This window comes from Anser anser (assembly GCF_964211835.1).
Source record: "Anser anser genome assembly, chromosome: 8".
In the NCBI taxonomy this organism is placed as follows: domain Eukaryota; kingdom Metazoa; phylum Chordata; class Aves; order Anseriformes; family Anatidae; genus Anser; species Anser anser.
Window position 1 is genome coordinate 1,015,651 of NC_139728.1, and position 24,460 is coordinate 1,040,110.

The following is a 24,460-nucleotide window of genomic DNA, read 5'->3' on the forward strand; positions in this document are numbered from 1 at the left end:
CAGCAGAAGTAGCTCATATCCTTAACATGAAACACACAAAAAACCTACTCATTCTCAAGAGTGAAAAAAAGAAAATCATAGCTAAACACTGGTCAAAAACATCCTTTTCACTTAAAATCTACAACCTTTAAAATTCAGTAGGACTTTCAAGAAAACAATAAATATCACTGGTCCTCTGATAATCTCTTTTATATATTCCTCACCCAATCCATCTGAGACAATGTAGTAACAGTCTTATTTCTTCTATTATCTGTCATTTCTGCAATAACTGAATTAAACTGACTGTAACAGCAATACAATAACTAGGTCATTAAAAAACAAACAACACAAAACTTTTCACAATCACAGTACGTTATGAACTGTCACTGAAGGGAAACTGAACTAATACCATCTTTAGTTCTTCCAAACTCACTCTATGCATTTTCCTGAATAACTATTCCAAATCAGCTACTAGACCACAATCTGCAGACCACACCCTAGGTAATGGACCCAATTGTCAAATTCTTTTCACAAAAATCATTACACAACGATTAAATGGTAAAAGCTAATAAAAGTGACAGAAGACTGGATGTTAAAACTTTGCATATACTTACTATATTATTTTATGAATTAAGCAATACTATATACTTTAATATTTATTTATAGTTACATGTATTATTTGTATATATGTGCATATGCTGAATTCCACAGCATTCTCATCCCTGTTATGTTCAGCGTTGAAATAAACTCTTCACAACCGAACTATTTCTCAATACCCTCTGTTACAGATTTGGCCAGAAGCACCTCTGATAAGACCTAGAAAAATTTGCTACGATATATAATGGGTTTGAAGGTGAATTACACACCTAACTTTAAACTAGATTTACTAATTCAGTCACATAAAGACTGAAGACTGAACAAGACATAACCAATGAATTTGGATGTTGTTCTCAGATTTAACGATATGCTTTCAAATCATCAACTTTTAAAATAAACATTAAATATACATTACATATAAACTCACTTTTTTTTTTTGATAAAGCTTCCTAACACATTTCTACTGCAGAAATTTCCCTAACCCTCAATTTACATGACTTTCAATCTTAAAAAAACAACACACCGCGAACCAAAGAAATCTGTGGAAAGTTTTATAACAAATAAGTTCTTCCAGCTTGTTATTTTTCTTCAAGTCTTAATTGTGAAATTTCTTCTTCTTCCGATTCTTCTTCCCTGCTGCAAAAGCTGCTTTTTCACTCATGATCTCCTGATACTTCCTTTTATTATATCTGAACAAAATAGATAATTTACTTTTAAGCAAGGCAAATCAAGGTTCAGGAAAAGATAATATGGATACTTATGCATACATAAAGGGATATCAACACTTGGATTTCAGATAAATGCAGGTCAAATTGTTTTAGAAATAAATTTGATTCAAGAATTGAAGAATTCTGGTATAATCATTGCGTTTTTCATTGCATATATAATCACATTTTTGGACAGTTTGCTAAAAAACTGCTACTGCTCCTATTGGGAAGACTCACCAATTTCAACAATGCTACAGATACATTATACCCGTTTTTATGCTACTCTCTCAGCAAACTTAGCTGATCAACCTTACTCCACTCAAGACTGGAGAGTGAGATGAGATTAACACCACACAATAAACAGGATATACGTACTGAACATGAGCTGCTAGCTCCTCTACAAGACTTTCATGTACCTATCACAATGGATCATTGCACACCTAGTGTTACTAACGCTTTTAATTGCAAGACTAAAAACATTTATCTGCACTAATGCTAAAAGAGCTGGTTGAAGTCCTAATTAGTCATAAGTTAGCTGATCAAATTTCAAAGACATTCATTTTTTAAAGTTGCTTCTAATAAATACCTTATGGATCAGGTCGAGCCAGAAAGCTAGTTAAGAAACAGCTATACTAACTTGCCTTCCCAACATTAACAATGAATTTACAAGCCTGACAAGACTAACCTTATTAGCCTAAATCATGTACTATTTCCAAGAAAACATATCATTATGGGGGAAAAAAGTAATATAAATTAACATCATGTAACAACTAATATAAAAATGGATCAATTAAGCAAACTCTTCCAAAAATCTGGAGGTTAGGCCAAAATTAAATCATCCATATTGTGCAGTTTTGATTCCTATGACAGGTGGCAGACTGACATACTTATCAAATGAAATCCCACCAACTTCCACATTATTATAGTCAACATTTTTCTATCACTTATGCCAAGAAAAATTAATCAGTCTTCACACAAACGAACAACAAGAACAAAAAAAATGTTGATGCATAGGCATGAAGCACTCAGTCAGTTTTTAGTACAAGCCTTTGTGGACACCTATTTTAGAAGTGAACCAGAACAAGCCTGAATGTTTTCTTTTCAACACTAACACTACTTTAAGAGTAACTGCCAATATCAATGACCCCCAAGATGGGTAAAGCCCTTTTAAGAAGATAAAAAAAATATGCTATCACATTCCAATTATCTCCTGTCCCTTAGATCTTCTCAATGGCAAGTGCTGATGAATTGCTAAAACAGACTAAAAAGTTTTCTTTGAAATTAAAAAAACAACAATATATAAACTGAATGGAAACAACAGAAGAGCTATATAGTTAAAAATACACTTCTCTTCTACATGTGGTATTAGAAATACAAAACTATTTTAAAATACCTTCTAAACTCAGAATCTGCAAGCAACTCTTCAACAATTGTTTTCTTCCTTTGTTTCTTAGGAATTCGACTATGATAAAAGTCTATGGGAGAATCAACCACAGTTCCAACCTAAAAAATAAAAATTATAAACATTCTTACTGTAATGGCAAGATGTTGATTATTTTTTAATCCTTAACGACAATTCTGAAGACAGCTACAGAGAAGATCAGAATGGTATTTATTATATAAAAGTGCAAAATATCAAAAAAGTAAGCAATATTTTGTATGCAAAGTCATTTTTTGCTTCATGCTTAGTAGACACAGGAGGGTCTCAGCTTTAGGACAGTATGATTTTCAACATCAGACTGCTGTATCAATATTTAAGAAATCCAGTTAACTTTCAAAAATCTTCCCAAGGAGGGAAAGGAAATTCTTATGCGTGCTAGTTTGCTAGATGGGTTCCACAGCAGCTCTAATAAAAGCTTCATCCTGTAAGGCATCACATTTCTTCCAATTGGCATGTTGGTCAGTTCTAATGTATTTATATGTCCATAAACTTCAACACACACAATGAAATCCAGTAAAATCCACCCTTTATAATGAAATGGAAATGTAAACAATTTCCTCAAGCATGCTAACTGTTCAAAGAGACATAAGCAGATGGAACCAAGCCCATTTCCACAGTTTCTCCAGTAATTATTTTCTTTAAGCAAAATGTTTTAAAGGCAAGAGCTTTCAAAGTAGCAGAAATTCTAGCTGTTCACAAAGCTAGTTGTATCCATTCAAACTATATTAGCTAGTAAGAAAATAAATGCCAATTATTATCTACGCACTAATTATAAAGGCTAGTACTTTAGAAAGCAGTAGAAACCTAGTCACTGAGGGTTCAGAATAACGATTAAGTCAGGTGTTCATTCAGTCCTATGAGATCAGCTGTAAAAAAAAAAACAGCATATACAACTGCTTAATTAAAATAAAAATAAAATTAAATAAAAAATATACAATTTCTTAACTATTTAATATAGTTAAGCAATTGTAAACTGCAGCAAATTACTCAAAATACTTCGTAATTTAGCTATAAAGTTAAATCAACAAAAACAGAGGGCACCTATAAAATAGGTAGAGAGTAACTGTTCAGAATACCTGAGAGTAGCACAATGCCTTCTTTTGCTTCTTCCTTACCTGGAAGTACTTGGGTAGACCATCTCTATCATTCTTTTTATAAAAATGTTTAGGGTCCAATGAAGCTCTCATCTTCAAAACTTTAAGATCGTTTTTCAGTTCACTTGTAATTTCTGGGGCTTTCATACCAAACCAGCCATCACCTGTTGTCTTCTCTCGGTCTGCCTAGGATGCAGTACAAGAATAATAAAGTTCATTCAGCTACCAGGACAGGATACAGTTATGAACTTCCCCCTCCTCCCTCCAAAAGATGGATAAAGCATTTAGAACATAACTTTGTACCTTTAAAAAGTGTATTTTATGACCCTTTCAGTAAGATCATCAGCACTGTATTAACCCCAGATTTGTATCCCATGAGTACACATTATATTTCCCTCCACTGTACTGGTTACTTACTAAATGGATTGCTTTTCACAAGATGGCTCAAAGATAATAAACTGTAGTTTAACACTCCACTTTCTGTGAGCCGTGTATGTGCACACAGTCCCAGTGTGGGGTTTTCTGCTAAACATGCTGCATTGTCATTTGAAGCATTAACAGCTTTTCACTTACTCTGCGCTGTTTCTTTAGCTGGTGAAGTGATTCCCTGAAGGGTGGGACACATTCCTTTTTTTCAAAATCTGGAGTTATTATACTCTTCTGCAAGAGCTGCAAGATATTATTTTTAAATGTCAGTCACATCAGCAATACAAACATATTGTTTACCTGTATTTACAGAACTTACCAAAGGAATAATACAGAATCTAAGCAAGCATTACAATAAAGCATTTGAGTTGCAAACACTTCATTTGATGCGCAACAAAAATAGCAGTCACCTTCGAAACAAAGAGGGAGCAGAACCCTGGCCAGCAACAGTTGGCTAACTGGAAGAAGGAAGACAGCAAGTGCTCCATAATGAAGTGGGCTATCATGGACATCCTAAGAAAACAGTCTCAACAAAAATAATGGATTTCCTTTATCTCTAAGGGTGTTTTGAAATAAAACTACTCATCTCATACTAGGAATGGTACAGTCCCATACCTACTGAAATTCATTCTTGCTACAGGCTATGTATCTTGTTAGCAGACTTTAAGCTCATGTGCCGTTAGGCAAACCTGCATGCACAATCAACCTTTTTATTTTACATGATAATGCTGGTACTCACACTGCTTTTCTGTCAGAAGCATCACATGTATTTGAATTCTTATGATTAAGTGTGTAAATACACACTTTGGCCAAAATGAATGGAGGTTCTCAGCAAACCAGAAAACAGGATACTTCTTTAAAAACAAGTAAACCAACCTTATGGAAGTTAACAACTTTGTGTTACTGTAGTCATAGGTAACTGCACAACTGTAAACACATTACCTGGTCCTTCTTTTTCTCCATCGGTTGTTTAATTACGCTTGAACTAGGCTTCTTTTTTTTTCCATCAAAGCTTATATATAAACCTCCGAGCTTTTTAATGTTCAAGCCAGGGTCTATGCTGCTGGAAAGATGCAAACTGAAAGGGAAATACTTAATGTTTAGAATATTGTAATAAGTCACCTGCTGTCCTCTGAATAGGAAAGGCAGAAAAAAATATTTTCTTCTTCTTCCAACTTATGTTCAGTACTGCAGTTAAGTCTCAGTATCTAGAAGAAATACCTAATTAAGAGGTGACAGAAGATAAAGGGGAAAAATCAGGCCACTACACGAAGTGAGGGCTTTTAAAGAGCAATACCTGTAGATTCACTTCCACAGATCTTTCACATTAACTCTGATGTTGTATTCCTATCTTAGATATTTCTATCTTCTGTAAAAGTGAATTATCAATTTGCTTAACCTTGCAAAAGAACTTATGACCAGTTTCCCTCTTCTATACATCGAGAAGCTTGCTAGCTAAAGAGGAAAAAAAAAAAGGCCAAACACACAGGTGGTAAAAATATTTTCAACTTTTAGTGAAAAGTATGAAGATGCCAGAATTCATCAGAGGAATGTTGGAATGGTAAGTCACTGTCTGTATAATAATGCTAGGAATAATGTTGTTTAACAATTCAAAGCTAGGATTTTTCACCTTTTCTTTCTTCATTATTACATTCAGGCAGCCAAAGAAATCCATCTACAAACAAAATATGATGGCTGACTCAAGAGGAGCTTTTAAGTAACAAGAATGCGTAACACCTATAAAGTATTATGGAAAAATATGCCAATATCTAAACTGGTATATCTGGTATTTATTGTAGCTTGAATGTTTATATATACATTATGAACTAATAATCTGTAACACCTTTACACAGAATGTGTGTCTCATTTTTTGTAAGACTTCTGGCCCACCTGAAGGTTTCTTAAAAGAGTAAGCCTTAAGTTTATCAGACCTAAACAGAGTATTATGCTTTAAACACATGAAGCACGTAAAGGGGCTTTAGCAGGGAGTTGGACTAGGTGAGGTCAAGAGGTTCCATCCAGCCTAAATTATTCTGTAATTTTATGCTGGGCTGGTTTTGCTTGAAGTGTTTCTATGTCACAATCTAGTATCTTCCCTGAGCCATCCTGTGAAAACAAGAACTGAAAACATAAAAGCTTATGCATATGTTTAGGATTAAAAAGCTTGATCTAATTAAATAACATGCAAGTGATTTATTGGACTTCTATTATTTATATCCCCCCCCCAATTTAAATAAATAAATAAAAACCTTTGCTCTGAATAAGCAATTAAGTTAGCATGACCAGTTTAAACCACTTTCACATTTTTTTTATGCTGAACACATACAAGGCTTCAAGATACCTAGATATTTCAGACACTTCTGTTCTGCTACATGTAAACCTGAAAAAACAACTGAATTATAACTCTGATAATCTGAGCAATCCATTTCCACATCTATGACTATGACAACACTACTCCCTCATTTATTCTGTCACTGAGCACATAATGTACGTCTTATGAATATGCTTAAATATAATGCAGATTTTCTTAGTTACTCCCAGAAAGATACTTACACATCAATTTTATTTTTCAATAAATCATCATCTTCATCTTTCTCATCTTCATCTATCAGTTCTTCTTCAGCCTCTTCTAGATCTGAGGATTCTTCAACTTTTTCATTTCCTTCATGTTTACTTTCAACATCACTAGTTTGGTCAACCTGATCTAGATAATACTTTTGGTTGGAACCCATGCCAGGCTCAGTATCAATTACAAAAAGCCCTTCAACATGCAGTGAATTCTTTTTTAAAGGTTTGCTCATGGAACGAGTCCTTTCATCTGTCTCCATGTAACTCTTATTCTCTTCCACTGTATCTGTGTCTGCCACATCACTATTTTCAGATTCATCACTTTCATCTTTGCTCAGAAACAATGTAAGGGAATTATTTCCACTGCTTGATCTTTCACTGCTGTGGGATACAGAATCAGCATATTCTACTGTTTGGTCTTCACCACTGTCCACACTGATTTCAAGCATTCTACATCTACCCGCTACGCTGTCAGTTATTTGTGCAACAGGTGCATCCTCTCGTGGGCTGCTCACTGCACTAGATTGTTCATCCTTTCTTAATTCACTTGCATGGTCAAAAGACCTCTCTACCGCTGCCTCAGCACCTATTCTTTTGTATTCTGGAACTTTTTTACTTACATTCGGTGTTATTTGCCCTTCGGATTCTAACAATTGTTTGGGACTCATGCAATCAGTTAAACAAAGATCCATATTCTTTAATTTCACCCCCGTCACAAGTATTTTACTGTGCTCTTCCTGAATTTTGTCACTTTCTTCCTCTGAATCATCTACCCCAAAAATTTGTGTATCTTTTATTGCTTTTTTTCTGGGCGATTCAGTATTACTACTTTGTTTCATTTTTGTAAGACTACTGGGTGTTGTATCATTCAAAAAGTCTTGTTTCACATCTTCATTTAAGGTTGCATTAGCAGATTTGGAAGAACATTTGCTTGTAGATAAACTGGATTCTTTATTATGTGCGGTGACAGAGGAAGCATCTTTTTTGTCAGAGACTAATTGTGGAGCAAGTCTAGAATCAGAAATTATTAATGGCTCAGATTTAACTGTGTCCTCAATTAAATTCTCATCTTCTGAAACAATTCTGTTTACTCCCTCATTATTTTCTGCTTGTGCTTTCATTCGCATGCTCCTAGTAAGTCGTTTGGTAGTAATGGGCTGTTCCATATGAAAACAGCACGACTCTGCATCAGAAATATCTTCACTCTGGGCTTCACAGACTGGATCTGGTTGTAACTTCTTTTTGCTTTGCCTTTTTCTTGTAGTTCTCGTAACGTTAGGCATCCGGACACCAGAAACAACACCAGAACAAGATTCAGCTTCAGAGACATCATCTTCATCTAGAGTACTGCTTAACTCGTTTAGAAAAGCAGTCTTGTCGTGTCTTTTTTTTGCAGGAGAATCTGGTTGATAAGGAACTACAATTTGTCGTCTTCTTGTTACTCTTATAATCAAAGGTGTCTGAAGACCAGACACAGCAGAGCAGTTTGATTCTGCTTCTGACACATCCCCATCAACCTGGGGTTCGGCAGCCAATTGTGCTGAATGAACACTTGTGTTCTCATTTCTAGTACTTTTTATCTCTAAGCTATCACTAGCATCTGATTTTGCTTCTGTGTGTTCCACCTGTTCAAGCTCAGATTCTTTAATTACATCAGGCTTACAAATTGCTCTACTCCTTCTGGGCATCTTTGTAGATACAGAAGTACCAATTTCAGTATATGTCCTCTAGAAAGAAAATGAAAAATCTGTTATTAATGGATAAGATAATCTCATAAAAAAGTATGCTACACAAATCACTAACAATCTTTCTTTACACAAATCTAGTCATGCTGATAACGTGTTAACTCTCCAAGTAACTATGTCAAAGGAGCATTAATAAATCATCCCTTTCTTATCCATTTGTTTAGTGTCTTTTGGTCAAGACAGAGTAAAGAAATCCACTGCATTAAGAAATATAAATAAAAAGATACCTTCTGTCTCATTCCACAAAATTCTGGCAAACTGTCACGGGAAGTAAATCCAGAGGTGACATTCTGAAACACATGCAGATTTGCTCAACTACAAAATTAGACCTAAAAGGCTTCTGAATCCATTTTTAGCAGCTTTAGGAACAGACTGGTCTCACAGCAACTGCAACACTAGCCACAATCTGCTTCTTTAATTATGCTTGTAAGTTACCCTTGAAAGCAAGACAAAATCGTACAAAAACTTGTTCTGTAGTGGAAAAAGCATTCTGCAGTGGCAGGATCTTCCCGAAGCACAGCATAACGTTGGATCACCATAAAACATGCTATCTAAGGGGTCCATATTGACAGGACAGTGCGTGTGTCTCGTGAAAAAGCTACAGACAAACGCTCAGCTAACAGCAAGGGAAGAGATGGGGGAGAGGGAAGATGGCTGCCGCCGCGCCGCGCCTCACGCCGCAGGCAGCCCGCCGCAGCCCGGGGCCACCGCCCGCCCTCCCGGCCCCTTCCCTCACCTCCGCCGCCCCGGCGGGCCGGGGCCCTGGGGTGCTGCCGGTGACCCCCACTGCCGGCGGCGCCTGCCCCTGCCGCCTCGCCGCCTGCCTGGTGGCCACCATCTTGTCGGCCGCGCCGTGCCCAGCCCCTTCCGGATCGCTCGGCGGGGCGCGGCCTGCCCTCCGCCGTCCGGCCCCGGCAGGGTGCTCGGCAGCCTGCGTGAGACCGCAGGTAAAGCAGCCGAACGCCGGAAACTGACGGAGCAGCGGCAGCGCTGGCTCTGCTTGGCACGGAAAGGCACCGAGAAAGGCACCCGGGGGCTCCCGTGTTCACCTTTAGCTCTGCTTAAAGAGTGGTGCAAGAATGGGGTCTAGGAAAGTGTAAAGAAGGAGGGGGAAAAGCGTAACGTTAGTTAACGTATCTTCACTAATGACAACGGTGGTGGTGGGTTTTTTTTTGTGCGTTGTTTGTTTGTTGGTGGTGTTTGTTTTTTTTTCTTTTTCTCCCTCTCCATATCCACTATATTAAATTTGTGAACGTGGCATCTTCAGATGATCAAACCACGCAGTAGGGAGTGCCCCTTCTGTTACATAAAGGCTGAGGTGTGCCATTTTACAGGGAAATCCCCGAGCGTAAAAACACGGTTAAGACCATCTCATGACAAAGTCCCAGTGTAAAATACTACTATCAACAGAAAGAGAAGTTATACATAGCATAAATTAAAAGCCTACAATTTTTAATTCATTTTTTCCAATTTCCCATGAAAGGAAATCCCACCTCTCCCACCTTGACACACAAATAATGAGAACGTGATAAACTGTTATGCTCTTAGCGCCACTACAAAAATAATATTGTGTCTTAAAAGGTACTTTTCTACAGCAAAATATCTGTTAACAGCTTATAGTCAGGAAGAAAATAATTATTTCATTAGGACAACCTGTACATTGTTTTTAGCACAATTCTAATTTTATGGAATTTCAATGTATAAAACTGAACACACATGCAAGTCTAATACCGTACAGAATGTCAACAGTCAAAAGAAATTACAGTGGTTAATCAGCAGCAGCACTCATCTCAGAGCTAGTACAGAAGTTTAAAATGCAACTCCTTTTCAAAATCTGATACACACTAACCCGACATAAAAAAGAACACATTTTGATTAGGAGAAAAAAATAAACATTTTATTGGTACATTACTAGTTCTAGTTCTCTCCCTCTTATTTATCAAAACAATCGAAGTAATCCATAAGAACTTCCTGGAGTTTGCCACATACAGATAAGATGATTAAGGACTCAAAGGTATCTTTATCAAAATTCATATTTTAACTTAGTGGAATGGTTTATAGTAAACTAATATTTCTAGACAGTGCCTAAAAGCATTTAAATTCTACTAGCTGCCTGCACAACAGAATTTAAAAGAAGTTGGTGAAAATTTATTTCCTTACAGTCTGAAGCTCAAAATACGTACAAATAAGTTACCAAGTAATAGTATAAAGCCCTATTCGTACCTGAAATCAAAAGGAAAAGGAGTATTTGATTTTAGACACTTAGAGCCCGTGCTGAAATACAGGTTGAGCTTTTGCAATATCGTCTGATTAAAATGCTAAGCAAATTAAAAGGCGTTTTCAATAGAAAGACTATTTTTAAACCAGAAGCCTTGCCTTAGCTGCAGCAATCTCCCCAAGATACCAAAGCCAGTGCATTAAACTACTGCCAAAAAGAAATATACCTAAGTTTAAGCTAACCCTTGTTAGCATCATTTCTGAATGGCACTCAAGCAAGGAAGTTTCCTAGGCAACCCCAAAATAATAATCCATTTTACATGATCATGAAGCAAACATGTTCTCACTCGACTGATTCCAACTGCATGGTTTCCAAGTATCAAAAAACCAAACAAACGGAAAACACCAAACAGTTGAGGACAAGCCAGGTACAATTTGAATTCTGATTAACAGATTTCTCATCATTTGTTTCCAGTTCTTATTTTAAACACTCATACAATAAAACATTTTCTATTTCAAACTGTAAAGATGTCATCACTTGTGCAAACACTAAAACAATATTGAGGCACGAAGAAGCCAGCAGGAATTCAAGTAATAGAAAGTAATTTGGAAGATGCGTCTTTTCTAAATCAGAGGTTTCTTACACAGTATTAAAAATAAACCAATTTTCCCATCCACACAAATTAATTAGCTGATTTACCTGTACATACACATGAAGTAACGAGATAGTTTATTTTTTCAGGACATTTTTCATGAAATATGACAATTTGCTATAAAAACTAGTCCTCGAATGCTTTAAATCTAGGTACCTACCATATCAGTAACTATTATTTAATAGAAATTAAATTTAAAAAATATATGTTTCTCTATACTACCTAATGGTAGCTAAAATATGATAACTCTTACAGTGAACTGGTCATACAAAGAAATATTTTAAACTGTTTCTTATAGATCATTTCAATTAAAAACAATAAACCCCAAATATTTCATATTTTTAATGAACTGGTTAATAGGTTAAGAAAGAAAAATAGTGTTAGAACACTGCAGACACTCCTGCTAACATCACACTGAATAATTACAACTTTTGGTCTTTGTTATAAATGCTGTAAAAATCTCTCTAGGAAAAAACAATGTTCCCCCATCCCCAAGAAATTAAAACAGTAGGCCATTTCGAAGAAGAAAAAAGGATGAGAGTGTTTTAAGAGGCATTTCTTTTAGCTTGCATGATATAGCCTTTGGACTTGATAATTCCTCTGCTTTTAACAATGACTGAATATCGGAGAATCCATAAAGGAATCCATTCGTGTGCTTTGACGTTCTGGATGCTTTCCTGAAGAACTTCTTGGAAACTTGCTTCACAAAGTAATTCTGAAGTTAAAAAGGGATATTCATGCTTTAAACAATGTCATGTAAACAGCTGCAAAAAGCAACACTTAATAAGAGAAGCTTTTGCCTACAGTCAAAAATCTTAAGCAGTGCTAGATACTCCACAGATCCACTCTTCCAGAACGCATGCAGGGTAAAAGCTGTTGAACATTACAGAAGAAATCTTCATGACAAGTTTTTTTGTTGTTGTTGTTTTTTCAACACTATTTCCCACAGAACTAATAAACTGAAACTTCTACAATAACAAATGGAGTTGATCAGCAGAGCTATTAGCAGGAAAAAGGCAAAAATTAAAATTGAGAAGCTAGCCAGACAAACGAGAAGAGAGCAAAGTATAAGTCTGAAATCAGCAAAGCACTGAGTTACTTCTGCAGTCACAGGAAGCTCAACATTTATAGCATCTCCCATAACTGGGCTTGTAATAAGCAAAAGCCAAGAAAGCATTAAGAAAAATAGGCTTAAATGCCACAAAGCAGAAAAGGAAGACAAATACAATTTCTCCTAGTTTCCTCTGGAAAGTCAGTCAAGGCAACAATTTCTTTGTAGAGGAGTGCTCCCAAAAGATAGTCTCAATGCTCTTCAGCTGACCAAGACAGAAAAATAACGCTTAGCAAACAATGCATATGGGAATGACTCCTTGCTTTGTTTTCAATCTAACTCCTCTTCTTCATTTCATGACTCTTGATAAGCAATATTTATTAAATTGCAGGCTCTGTTTTGGACATAGAATTTGCCACATATAATGACAATTCATCTTATAGGCTGCTACATGTTCAAGCACTGATGCCATTCATTAGCTATGACAATGATTATGTAAAACATGGTACTTAATAAACAGCATTTCATACGTTTTTTTCTTTGGGGGGGGGGATGTTAAAAAAGGAGAAGGAAAGAAAAGTATGGTCATCATGAATAGCTGGTCATAAGGAAGAGTATAGAAATAAACTAAGTATTGTTTAAGACTTCTGGCTTACATTTCCAGCAAGACATTTAAGGCATCATTACAGTGAAGATGATGAGTTTTGAGAGAAACAAATGCAATATCCCAGAATATTCTAGCGAGCAGATAACTCGGAGTTCAAGAGTCTGTAGAAAGTCTAACAGTCCTTCAATCATTTCATAGATGAATCACTGCACTAAACAACTACAGAATTTACACCAACTCTCTTTGTAATAACAAGTTGTCACTACTTTGAGAGACTCCTGCTTGAAGTTTATAATTTAATGTCTACCATTACCCAAAAAAATCAACTGACCATTAACATTTTTATGCAAGTTTTTTGACAGAAAAATTCCAGGCAAGTGAACTTTCACTTGTCATTTACTCTTCTTCACCAATACAACTGTCATTTTGTTCTATGATTTATAGAAATAATCTATTTTTGAAAAATACATAGCAAAAATCTCTCAGTTCTTTGTTCTTCTATTGACTTCATTTTCTCTGATTAAAACTATTTCAAAAGACTATACCAGGCTGGGAGACTGCCTCCCAACCCCTTCCATTCCTGGAAGGGAAAGCAAGAACTTAATAGAAATATTTTATGAAGGTGAAACTTCTAAAAGTTCAGGACTCAAATGTAATGAAATTTAGAGTTCAGAGAAAGATTATTCCTGATTCTGTACTGAATAAATGCATTTAGAAGTCTTCTGTTATCGTGAAGCGTCTGAGCACTTCAGAAGTGTTCTGTTAACTTGTCCTGACAAGCCTTACCTTTTGGGTCATTGTGAGTTAGCAGCTGTATGTCAAACTGCTTTGCAAATGCTGTGAGATCAGGTGGCATCACACAACAAGAAGCTAGGTTCACCTGATTACTACTTGGTTTCACCTGAAAGTAACAGAATGCTTTTATAAGAAAAAACATTATTTTAGTTGTTTGCCCCATGCCCTCTATTACAACAGAAATACCGCTTTTAACAATTGCCTTTGACCATTGTTCTGAGGTCTGGACAAGGATAACTAATTCTGCATGTTGCTGAACAGGCAACTCCTACACGTGCAATTTCCTGCCGCATAGGGTCCAAAACAAGAATAAGATCTAACTTCAGGTACTGTCACTGTGAGGCATGTGCTAACCCATTTTGGCTTCATGCCTGCTGTGCTCCCTAAACAGCTGTGGGTTTCCACCCTCTCTTTGTAGTAAAAGCATTATAGGGGTATTAGTTTGAAAAAGATCGCAAATAAAAATCCAGTTCTGTTAAGGATATGTAATTTGCCATCTTCCATGTATTCAAGTCAGTGCCTAGAACTGCTCAAGTTAAAAGGGACTCTCTTCTGTTGAGCGTCTGTTCGTCACAAACTACCTTCATGATCACCATGCAGGTGGCCATGAATTCGCTCAACTGGCCTCCTCTCAACACATGCAATGCAGTGAAGAGTACACAAGACTCTCAGGAGGACCTCTTATACAGATGCAGTACTTTTCACAAAAGAAATGTCATAAAATGAGCATCCAAAGAACTGATAAGGAAACAGTAAATCCACAAGCTTACATGAGCATAGCCAGATACTAGTACAGACCTCCATTGCTCAAATGTGACAAGGCAATTAGTCACACTGGACAACAAGATATTGTGCTGCTTGATTCAGAGTCTCCTTTCCATTTAAGCTCAGCATTTTAGCAGCATTTTTCTTACGGGGAAATCCTTACTTTCATAACACAGCTTGAAGTGAAAACAGGTATGTGCTCAAAGACTCATTGGAATAAATCCAAAGGTTTAAGGGTACTTTTTATATTCCTTTTTAAGTATAAGAGCATTCAAAACTAAAACCTTCACTTCTTCAAAGAACCACTACTGAACAGCCCCATCGTTTCCAGTCTTTGCAGGCCTGTTTGCAAAAACACTGACCAACATCTTGATGGTACTGAAAATAACTGGGGCCATTTTTTTCTATTTTTTAATTTTTAATAAAACCATTTACAACAGTGTGACAGCCAACTAAACAGTAGTTAATCTGTTCTAGAAATGCTACAAATAGGAAGTTTGTTCTCACCTGTGCCCACACATACAGCTGCTCTAACAATGTTTTATCAAGGTCAGAGGTACCTATGGCAACAATCTTTTTGTTTTGAACTAGAGTTTCAAGTTCTTGCCAATAAGGTTGCAAATACTCCAAGGAGAGGCTAGTTCCATCTTCAATAGGAGGTGGGGCAATAATGACTGAATCTAACTGAGCAACTCCAAGGGCTGAACATGCTGAAGAAACAGAAAAAAAGATTCTTTTTTTTTTGTGAAATAAGAACATAAGCAGCATGACATCTTAAATTCAGAAAACAAACAAAAAAACATCTGCTTTGCTCTGCTAGTTTCCAATTCACCATTTGAGAATTCCAAATGTATCACTAGCCAAGGATAGTAACGCAAATTTTTTAGCCAAGAATCAAACAGAGAGATGAAGGACATGTGAAATATCACAGTTAACAGTGAAATTCATACTGTTTTTAGCTGCCCCTTTTAAAAACTTATTGTATCACTGTTACAAGAAAACCACGTGCTACTTGCTGTTTAAGAAGTTCTGTGCAAAAGAGTAAGAACTTGCTCCTTCTTGGAGCAAGGAATCAGACGAGTGTTTGGATCCAAGACTACAGAGATCCACGTTTAATAAGCTTACTGACTGAAATAGCGTGCAAGTTATACTTTATCACTTCTGTCTCTAGAGAGAAACAATGTATACTTGTGACACACATTGAATACACCTCTTAGATGGAAAATATCCTAATTTTATTTCTAAATACCAAAGGGAGTTCACACTTACCCATGTCAACTGCATCTCTGACTGATGAAGAGTTTGATCCAACGATGAAAAGTTTTGCTATTTTCAAAGAAACTGAAATCAATATCTAAACAAACCAGCTATTATTAAATATATGGTGTATCTAGCAAAAGTAAAGAGCTATTTATGAATTCTTGGGTAAAGGGTTTTAAGAATATACACCAAAACTGAAAAAAACTTCTGAAAGGTGACTGCCCAATAATGACTGCTCTCTTAAATTTGGTAGCTGTTGCACAGTCTCAGAATAAGAAACCATATGGTCTAATAAGCTGTAAAGTTAGGACTTAAGCGTCAAGACACTAACCACAACCTGGATAAAAAAACAAACATAGTAGTACAAACAGACCTCTTCACAACTTACTGAGACTCAAAATGTACTAGTGTTAGTTTGGACTGCCTCCTTCAAGTTCATCATATTCAACCTGGAAAAATTATGCAAATAAATCTGCTTCCAATGCTACTTCTTAATTACTTAATTCTTAGTAATTTGCTTCAGAAAAGTCAACAAAGATTCACAAAATACATTTAAAATGTCTTGAGGGGATGCAAGTTAAACTAGAAAAATTTAAGTTGCTTGAAAATTGAGATGCTTTAAAACCTGAAACACATTCAGGTCTTTCTCAGCCAACTGATTCAAATACGACAGTGTGTACTGATGCCATTTGACTTTGCAATAACAAAACCGGAGGGAAAAAAAATATATGAACATCCTATTGTAAACAGCATATGAAACCTCTTGGTGCAACCAGATTTTTAAATTGCCTTCTTACCTGATACTTTCAACTCATCCCTTTCATCAGGATTCATTTTTTCTACAGCTTGAGCTACAGTACATTCCAGAACCTCCGGTATTTCCTTTAGTAAGCACATGAGACAACTCATCAATAGGTGACAATAGGTTTCTGAGGAATATTTTTAATTAAAGCTAACAAACAAAAAACCCACCTTACAGCACAATTAGAAACAAAAGTAGTATAAAAATGCAATCACACAGGAAGAAAGCAACCCATTGCTTCTTGACCTCTGTGAGAACAACAGAGGAAAATAAAGCTATATGACAATTATGGACATATTATGCTCCTAACATAAAAAATATGACTGTCTGGGGAGAATTATTGGAATAACCTTTTGCAGTATTCTGCTTTTCTGATGTAAAAAGATCACCATGCCAATTCAAACTACCTCGCTAAAAAAAAAAAAAAAGCCTCAGGACTGGCTGAAAAAAGCATTATCCAAATTAGTATTTTGTGGTGTTGGGTGGGAACAACTTTGCATAACAGTATTTTGTACTTTCAGGGAAATCTAGCATGAAAGTGCTGTAAAAAACTTTTATACAATAATTTTGAAATTAAGAAATTTTCAGAGATTTCATCCTTTGTGCTCGCTTAAGACCAGACCGTGTATCAGCTGGTACAAGGTAACTTTAAGGCTTTATCTCCATGAGATTTTGTATGATAACAACAAAAGCACGCACACCCCACCCCTATAACTAAGATCTCTGGTAGTTTTTCCTGCCCTACAAAAAAGTCCTCAAGTGAATCACGGAGTTATTCCATATAGTCAACATTCTAAACAGAAGTTAACACTTTTTGAATTACTGGAAGCTGATATGATTCATAAAAGAATTCATATATATGCAGTTAACATGTTTTGAGAGAAAACCCAGCTTACACTAAACAATTAACTTTAAATGGATCACTATATCCTACTGATACAAACATTTATATTTATGTTCACTTCTTGAGCAATCATTAGATCTTCCACAAATCATTCAGCAGGAACTGCCTCACCACACTCCAGCGTGGAATGTAGCAAAGTACATTTTCATGTGTCATCATTACACAAGAACTGGTAACAAAAAAAAAAAAAACAAAACAACAACAACAACAACAAACTGTCTGGAAAGTTTTGTGTTGTTTTTAAAAGAAATGTGCTAATATTTCACAGAGCAAATACGTTTACTGGGAACTTCTTACTGCTTTGCTCAATTTCAGAAGCAATAGTGAAAAAGGAACAGATATGCACCAGAAACTTCGTGTTCATGTCAGCTGGCAATGACAGTGGTTTTAAGCATTATGTCAAAGTCTTCAGTTCTTAAAGGGAAGATTGCCACTTCTGCATCTTTGGGAATATTTCTGAGACATCCAAGACTACACTTCAGAGTTCCCTGCCAAACTGGACAATCTTCATCTATCTAGTTTATCATCTCCATGGTTTAGATAGCATGCTTGTAAAAACTCAGGGGAGAACTATCACACTTCTAAGGTATATGATTTTTTTTGGTGTGTGATCGATCATCTGATCATCTCAACAATTAACTTTAAATCTTACCAACCAGGACTTTTTTTTTTTTTTTTCCAACTAAGAATCATCTTATCTCTCATCAACAGAATTCTTTACTTTGGTATTTCTTAACCTCTTGAGAAGTATTAAATGTTAAAAAAACCAGATTTGAGAAATACTATTTTAAGGTATCTGGAGCTGCAGACAATTTTATAGAAATTTAATAGATTCGTTCATATTTTAAAAGGTGTAACCATACACATATTTCTGTTTTCACATGTAACATGCATAATACCTCTCCTACCTGATTCAGATCTTGTCCTATCTTTGAGCTCCATTCAGTCAGTGTTTTCTGAATGCAGTCCCGCACCTAAAAAAATATTTTTTTTCTTATTCAAGTGTAGTTATGTTTTAGTTGCAAAGAAATACAACGATTCATAGGCATACAGGACAGACAGACAGCCCGTGAACTCATGACACCATTCCTCTAACCACAGAAGATTCTTCCTTCATAGCTTCCATCTGAAACTTGTTCAAACTAGTTTACTTAAGAAAATTCCTCTCCTCTTTCACAGCATGTTAGCAGTAATACAAGTACTGTACTTCATTTATTTTCCAATGCCATCTTAAAAGAAAGGACCAACTGTTAAGAACTAGAGTTTTTTGTTGTTTTTTTTTGATTGTTTTTGAAACATAAAGATTCGTAAGTTGCAAAGTAGTCAGATAACAGCATACATGCTGTAACATCCTTGGAAAAGAGACTTTACAGTCAATCACTAATTACTCATTATATTCATCGTTTCTCTTCCTGAGATGCATCTGACCCTTCTCCTTTACCACCTACCTATTCCATTGTGCTGAATCTTTAGGGGGATCCTTCAGTTCCTACCCTGCACTTGCATTTTTCCTGATTTCACAGATGCAAAATAGACCTGACAAGGATTCTGTCCGTGGATCTTCTTGAACACAGCAAGGCATAACTATTAGGGCTCCATAAACTAATTAACTGACTGCACATTGCACCAATGCTTCAGCTGCTCCAACGCTCTGCCTGCCTGCTGATACCTCTCAGGAAAGGTCAAAGGTCATCCTGCAGACTCAGGAAATGTACTAGAAAGTCTGGGATCTGCCATGGAAAGAAGTACTTCTTAAGTTCCCACTTCACATTTTAACAATGTACTTTCTATCTACGTGGATACCTACTTTTTGTACCGTTAAATAGCAATTTCTTGTGATGCTGAACATTAATTCAGAGAGCCAACAATAACGTGCACAAACTGACTGAAGGCAATGCCCCACCACCAAACAAAAAACTGGATATCACGAAGTTTAAGACATAATACTGTGAGAACACTCTGTGAACACAAATGCGGTACATTCTGTCCTTGTCACTTAAAACGCTAGGAAAAAAATAACTGACTCGAAAGGCAAGAAAGAACTGGCTTGCCCCCCCAAACAGATACCCATGATGCTGGCAGTCTTTAACATTATGTTATGTCAAAATATGTTATCTTTTCCTTTCTGAGGAAAAGTTAAAAGGTGATAAAGATGTATCATTTACTACTGCTTTGCAACACTCACACCTTGTATTTCTACTGCAGTTAGTATGAACAAACCTCTGCCTCCAAAGCACACCACCATCACCTCTTGACACACGTGGAAAGCACAGCATATGACTCCAAATACAGTTACATCCCTAAACTCCTAGCCCTAGGGTTCATATTTTGAAAAATGTTGGCTTACATTCTTACACTAAGAACTATAGACACTAACTACACTGAATAGAAGTGATAAAAGCTGATTTATTTCTGATAAATAATGCTAATTATTTGCTTTTGGAGTACCAGCAACTCTGGGAAGTTGGCAGCCTTATGTTTAAATGCAGATTTCTCTGTAAACAAATGGAGAGAAATACCTTAACTGATTAGTTACGCACATTGGCCATTCTTTATGTAATAGCTTTCCAAAAGTTACTGGACAGGCACATTGTAATAGGCAGCCTTATTTTGCTACAAAATCTAATCCTCTTTCACATAGATCACAGAATGCTGTAATAAGTAACTAGGACAAATTAAAAAGCTATTACCACATGACAAAAGTATGATGAATTCTCCCACCTTATTACATCATCCTCTCAGACAGTCACCTTTCTTACCGCTTGCTCTCAATTAACATGCCCTCAACCAGCTCCTGACACACGACCTGTGTCACTACCTGGCTTTAACCAGCTGCAATGAAAGCTCTTATGTCTGGTCAGCGACCATTCCCTAAGCACTGTGCTGTGACCAGACAACAAACACAGTGGTTTCGAAGCCTGTGGCCTCAGGATCTCCAACCATTTACACAGAATTATTGCAAAGGTTGACACATACTGTTTAAGATATGGTTTTCAAGTATTAATTAAAACGATCTTTCAGGTTTTTTTTGAAACAAAGGACCACTATAGTCTATAGAGAAGACAGCAATGACCGAATTTCCCCAAGATGTGTCACCACCAGCGAATTATTAAGACTAATTCCAAGTTATAAAGGAGAATTTCGGTTTCATCCTTTGCAGTGGCGGTTTCTAACTACTGACACATCTATCGCCACAGAAGCATCAGGAATCCCGCTGCCATTACAGAGAGCCCTTTCTCCTGTCAGCTTTCGATCCTTTACCCCCCGAGGCCACCAGCGCGGCGCGGCTGGGCTCCGCCAGGAGGCGACCCCACCACAGCCGGGCCCTTCCGACGGGCGGCCAGCGCCCCGGGGGCAGCTCCGGCCTGCGGCGGGACGGGCTCCCCGCGGCAACCCGAGCCGGGCCCAGCACCGCTCGGCTCCGCTCCCCAGCGGGCCCGGCGGCGCTGCGGGGCGCCAGCAGGCAGCCAGTAGCCCCGGCACCGGCTGAGGGTTCCCGGGCGTTCCCTCAGGCCCCGCCGCAGCCCCCCCCGGGCCTTCCCCCAGCACCTCCCGCGGGAAAGCCCCGGGGCCGGCAGCCGCCGCGCTCACCTCCTCGCTGGGGGTGGCCGGGCACTTCTTGCGGCCGCAGCCCCAGTTGAGCAGGTTGCCGGTCTGCAGGTTGAGGGTGGCCGCACGCTCCAGCAGGGTGCGGGCGCTGTCCGTCCCCATGGCGAAGCCCCGCGGTACCTGCCGGGGCGGGCAGCGCAGCGCCGTGACTCAGCACCCGGGGCGGGCGGCGGGGACGCTCCGCAGCCGGACCCGGTCACACGGCGAGGACAATGGGCGGCGGGGCGGGCCCAGCCCGGCGAGCGGCGGGCGGACCGGGCACGGCTCGCCCCGCCGCCGCCACCCCGCGCGCCTGCGCGCCGCCCGGCCCCGGCCCCGGCCCTCAGCGGCCCTCAGCGGCAGCGCCCCCTGGGCGCCGGGGGCGGGCGGGACGCGGACTCCCGCGAGCCCACGGGGTAACGGAGGCCCCGGCCCAGCCCGGGAAGGGCCCGGTCCTGCGGGATGGCGGCCGAGGTAGGTCCCCGAGCGCGGCCCCTTCCCGGCACCGCCGCTTGGGCTGCGCCGTGGAGTCACTGAAGCGGCCCAACCCGTGCTAGTGTGGTCGCGGCGCCGTAAGTGACGAATGGTGGCTGCCAGGGGGTGGGCTGCCAGGCCCGCGCAGGGAGCCGAGCGCTTACTTCATCAAACCCGAGGTTTGATCAAACCTCGCTACCTTGCTCCAGCTGGGTGAAGCCTGAAGGATTGCGGCGTGGGGATTTTTTGTCCAAGGCTGGGTTTCTTCTGGAATGATGGACCCTGAGCGCTAAAGTCCTTCTGTGCTACAGATTCAGAAGGGGGGATCTGTAAGTGAGGTTCAGGGGAGCATGAGGCTGTAGGTTGCAATGTTGTCAGCACTGGAATTCGAATGGTCTGTTACAGGTTTTCCTTCTCCAGGTGGTACGCCGTGCTGATCTGGAGGGACCGTTTGCACGACCTGTTGGTCTGAAGTACTGTCCGAGAGCTTTCTGATAGAAGGTTAGCTTAAATGGCTTTTATATTTGTGTTCTGGTTGCTTTTCTGTATTTACCTTGATTACTTTCACATATTGGAGATAGTTTTCCTCAGTATATGAACGCAAGCCATTTGGAAGACAAATATACCGAAAGAACGTCTGCTTCTTTAGAAAGGCAGTAATTCTGTTTTCCTTTAACATAAAAATCCAGAAGGTCTAACCAGATCCCAGCGCTAACCATCCAAACACATAATTGCCTTGAAAAGGAGCACACACCTTCACACACCTTCAGCCGGTCTTCACACCGGTAGTAAATTCTGTCCCATTGGATGTTTCTGATCCGCCCTCAGGCTTGCTAGTAAGGGCCTCATGCTTTGTGCATCTAAAATTTATTCTTCAATATTTTGTTTAAGAAGCTTTGATGGGTATAATCCTATGGAAGCAGATAAAATTTGGGGTTAGCAGAGGGCTTCCAAAGAGCGCATGGTATAAACCTTTCTGTATAATGGAAACTTAGAGCCATGAAAAAGCAATGTTTCTTTATAGCAGGTAGAATCCGCTAATGTTTAATTACTTTAGCTCTCACAAGAGGATAATGGAATAAATACTAGTTGGAGGAAAAAACAATACCAGCCTCTGTACTGCTTAATGCTATGAGCTTAATTCTGACAGCAACGGGAGCACGTCACAGAAGAAGGGACCCAGCCCAGGTCTGCTGTCTGTCAAATCACACAGAAATGGGAGGTATGCTAGCAGAAAAAGAAAGGAGGGTGTTTTCTGGCTCTTGATCAGTTGTGGGTTTTGCTGGTTATCTCATTTCTCTACCTCTGATCGGCACACACCATGAAGCACTACTGATTCCTGCAGTACCCCCGTGCCTCTCAAAGAAAAATAAAGCACCCTTTCGAATCAAACGCCGCCGAGTCGTGGCTCTGAACCTGCTTTTCCCCGTGTTTGAAGGCTGCGGGACGCCTTGCTGCCAGCGCCCCGCAGTGCTGCTGCCGCCCGGGGCCCAGCGGCTCGCCCACACCGGGGCGGGGCGGGGCGGCCGGGGGGGGCCGGGCGCTGGCTGAACGGGGCGGGGCGGGGCCGGGAGGGTGCCGCGGCGGCGGGAGGCGGCGGCCCGCAGGATGGGCGGCAGAGCCGGCTTCTTCGAGGTGGGCGCGGGCGGCCGGGGGGAGCGGGGCGGCGGGAGCGGGAGGGGAGCGCCGGGAGCCGGGGGGGCACCGGGGCGAGGGGGCGGCCTGGGACGGGGCGGGGACGGGGGTCCCCGAGCGGTGCCCCGGGGCTCCGGGCTCCTTGCGGTCTGCGGGGCGGCGCTGGCGGCGCGCCTCGGCCGGACCAGGAATGTTCCGGGCACCTGGTGGCTCGGCTCGGCCCGGCCCGGCCCGGCCCGGCCCGGCCCGGCCCGGCACCGCGGCGGGGCTCAGAGGAGCACAGCCTGGCGCGGCCGCAAGGGGTTGGGGCCCCTCTCTCCCTGTGCACGCTGCAAGTGCGGAGTGACATGCACCTGGGGAGCGGGACGGGCGAGGATCCGCTTACATAAACAGCCCCACCAACTCTGCTGGAATTATGTTGGCTAATGCACAATCTCTTAAGAGTGGCTTGTGTTACCCAAAGAGGTTGGTGCTAGCCTACCGGTGGCAATCCTAACTATGTTTCTGCAGGTTTACACTTCATTTTCTCCAGCACAGGACTCACCTAAAATTGAATGCGTTTTTTTCCCTGTGCAAAATACAAAGCAACTGTTACTATAACATTAACAGAGTCTAAAAAAAATCAGAAACAAAACTGCTTTTGTAGTTACTTACCATGACCTAAAAGTTCAGATGTTGCTTTTCAAAGCTATGAAAGCTTTTTGGATGTCACTAACGCTTCTGCAAATTAAGCTGACTCTAGCCATTGTGGATGCGTGGTGGGCACCTGCAGTGCCTTTTCCCCTGCAATACTTGCTTCCCTGTTTTTTGTTTTTGTTTTTGTTTTTGTTTAGGAAAAATGACCGTGCTTTTCACTGCCTCCTGCATTTCTATCACTGTCCCAAGGTCCTGTGATATCCAAATGCAGGATCAGGCACATGTGTAATACCCCTCTAAACATCTCTAGTCATTGTCTGGTTGGCAGGTTTGCTCTTTTGCTCCAGTTGTACTGAACTTCTTTATAGCACTCATTACTAGAAGACCTCAAAAGCATGGACATAATTACTGCCTAATTTTACAGATGAAGAAACATGAGAAAGTGGAATGATGTGTGCTCTACCTCACTAGGCAGAACAATAGCAGCAGATCCAGATCTTTTGTGTCTTTAATTGA

The 24,460-nt window shown here is 39.7% G+C and overlaps 3 protein-coding genes across 18 annotated transcripts in view; 1 reads left to right on the forward strand and 2 right to left on the reverse strand.

The window, feature by feature from the left end:
* Positions 1-1,114: 1,114 nt before the first annotated feature.
* DNTTIP2 (deoxynucleotidyltransferase terminal interacting protein 2) lies at positions 1,115-9,478 on the reverse strand. 2 transcript variants are annotated; one of them, XM_083847455.1, is made up of 8 exons: positions 9,294-9,478; positions 8,785-8,847; positions 6,798-8,539; positions 5,187-5,322; positions 4,392-4,487; positions 3,840-4,004; positions 2,677-2,786; positions 1,115-1,265 (listed from the first exon to the last, which is right to left on the reverse strand). In XM_083847455.1, the coding sequence occupies exons 1-8, from the start codon at positions 9,393-9,395 to the stop codon at positions 1,172-1,174; spliced, it is 2,508 nt and encodes an 835-aa protein (XP_083703581.1). In that variant the 5' UTR covers positions 9,396-9,478; the 3' UTR covers positions 1,115-1,171. The 2 variants fall into 2 exon arrangements, with proteins under 2 accessions (XP_083703581.1, XP_083703582.1); XM_083847456.1 differs by lacking the exon at positions 8,785-8,847 and having other exon boundaries at positions 9,294-9,474.
* A 742-nt stretch (positions 9,479-10,220) lies between these two features.
* On the reverse strand, positions 10,221-21,532 carry GCLM (glutamate-cysteine ligase modifier subunit). Its single transcript, XM_083847540.1, has 7 exons — positions 21,203-21,532; positions 18,520-18,585; positions 16,703-16,787; positions 15,915-15,971; positions 15,153-15,355; positions 13,872-13,986; positions 10,221-12,142 (listed from the first exon to the last, which is right to left on the reverse strand). Exons 1-7 carry the CDS (start codon positions 21,320-21,322, stop codon positions 11,973-11,975), a joined length of 816 nt encoding a protein of 271 aa, XP_083703666.1. The 5' UTR covers positions 21,323-21,532; the 3' UTR covers positions 10,221-11,972.
* A 1-nt stretch (position 21,533) lies between these two features.
* Positions 21,534-24,460, forward strand: part of TECR (trans-2,3-enoyl-CoA reductase) — a 28,032-nt gene continuing 25,105 nt past the window's right edge. For 4 of the 15 annotated variants that reach the window (XR_014587758.1, XR_014587759.1, XM_083847522.1 and 1 more), the window contains exon 1: positions 23,212-23,308. Coding sequence is in view for 9 of the 15 variants with exons in the window: in XM_083847522.1 (XP_083703648.1) it covers positions 23,282-23,308 (27 nt within the window). In the remaining 6 variants the exon portion in view is untranslated. The other 11 variants (XM_083847524.1, XM_083847528.1, XM_083847525.1 and 8 more) reach the window with 6 other exon arrangements.

Bases quoted from the DNA above. Each gene is read 5' to 3' on its own strand.
- DNTTIP2 (XM_083847455.1), bottom strand. From the start codon at position 9,395: ATGGTGGCCACCAGGCAGGCGGCGAGGCGGCAGGGGCAGGCGCCGCCG. The intron at 5,323-6,797 runs GTAAGTATCTTT...TTTCCCTTTCAG, and splicing joins TTGAAAAATAAAATTGATGT to TTTGCATCTTTCCAGCAGCA. The intron at 4,005-4,391 runs GTAAGTGAAAAG...ACTGCATCCTAG, and splicing joins AGCTAAAGAAACAGCGCAGA to GCAGACCGAGAGAAGACAAC.
- GCLM (XM_083847540.1), bottom strand. From the start codon at position 21,322: ATGGGGACGGACAGCGCCCGCACCCTGCTGGAGCGTGCGGCCACCCTC. The intron at 18,586-21,202 runs GTGAGCGCGGCG...ATATTTTTTTAG, and splicing joins CGGCCACCCCCAGCGAGGAG to GTGCGGGACTGCATTCAGAA. The intron at 15,972-16,702 runs GTAAGAAGGCAA...CTTTGAAAATAG, and splicing joins GGATGAGTTGAAAGTATCAG to CAAAACTTTTCATCGTTGGA.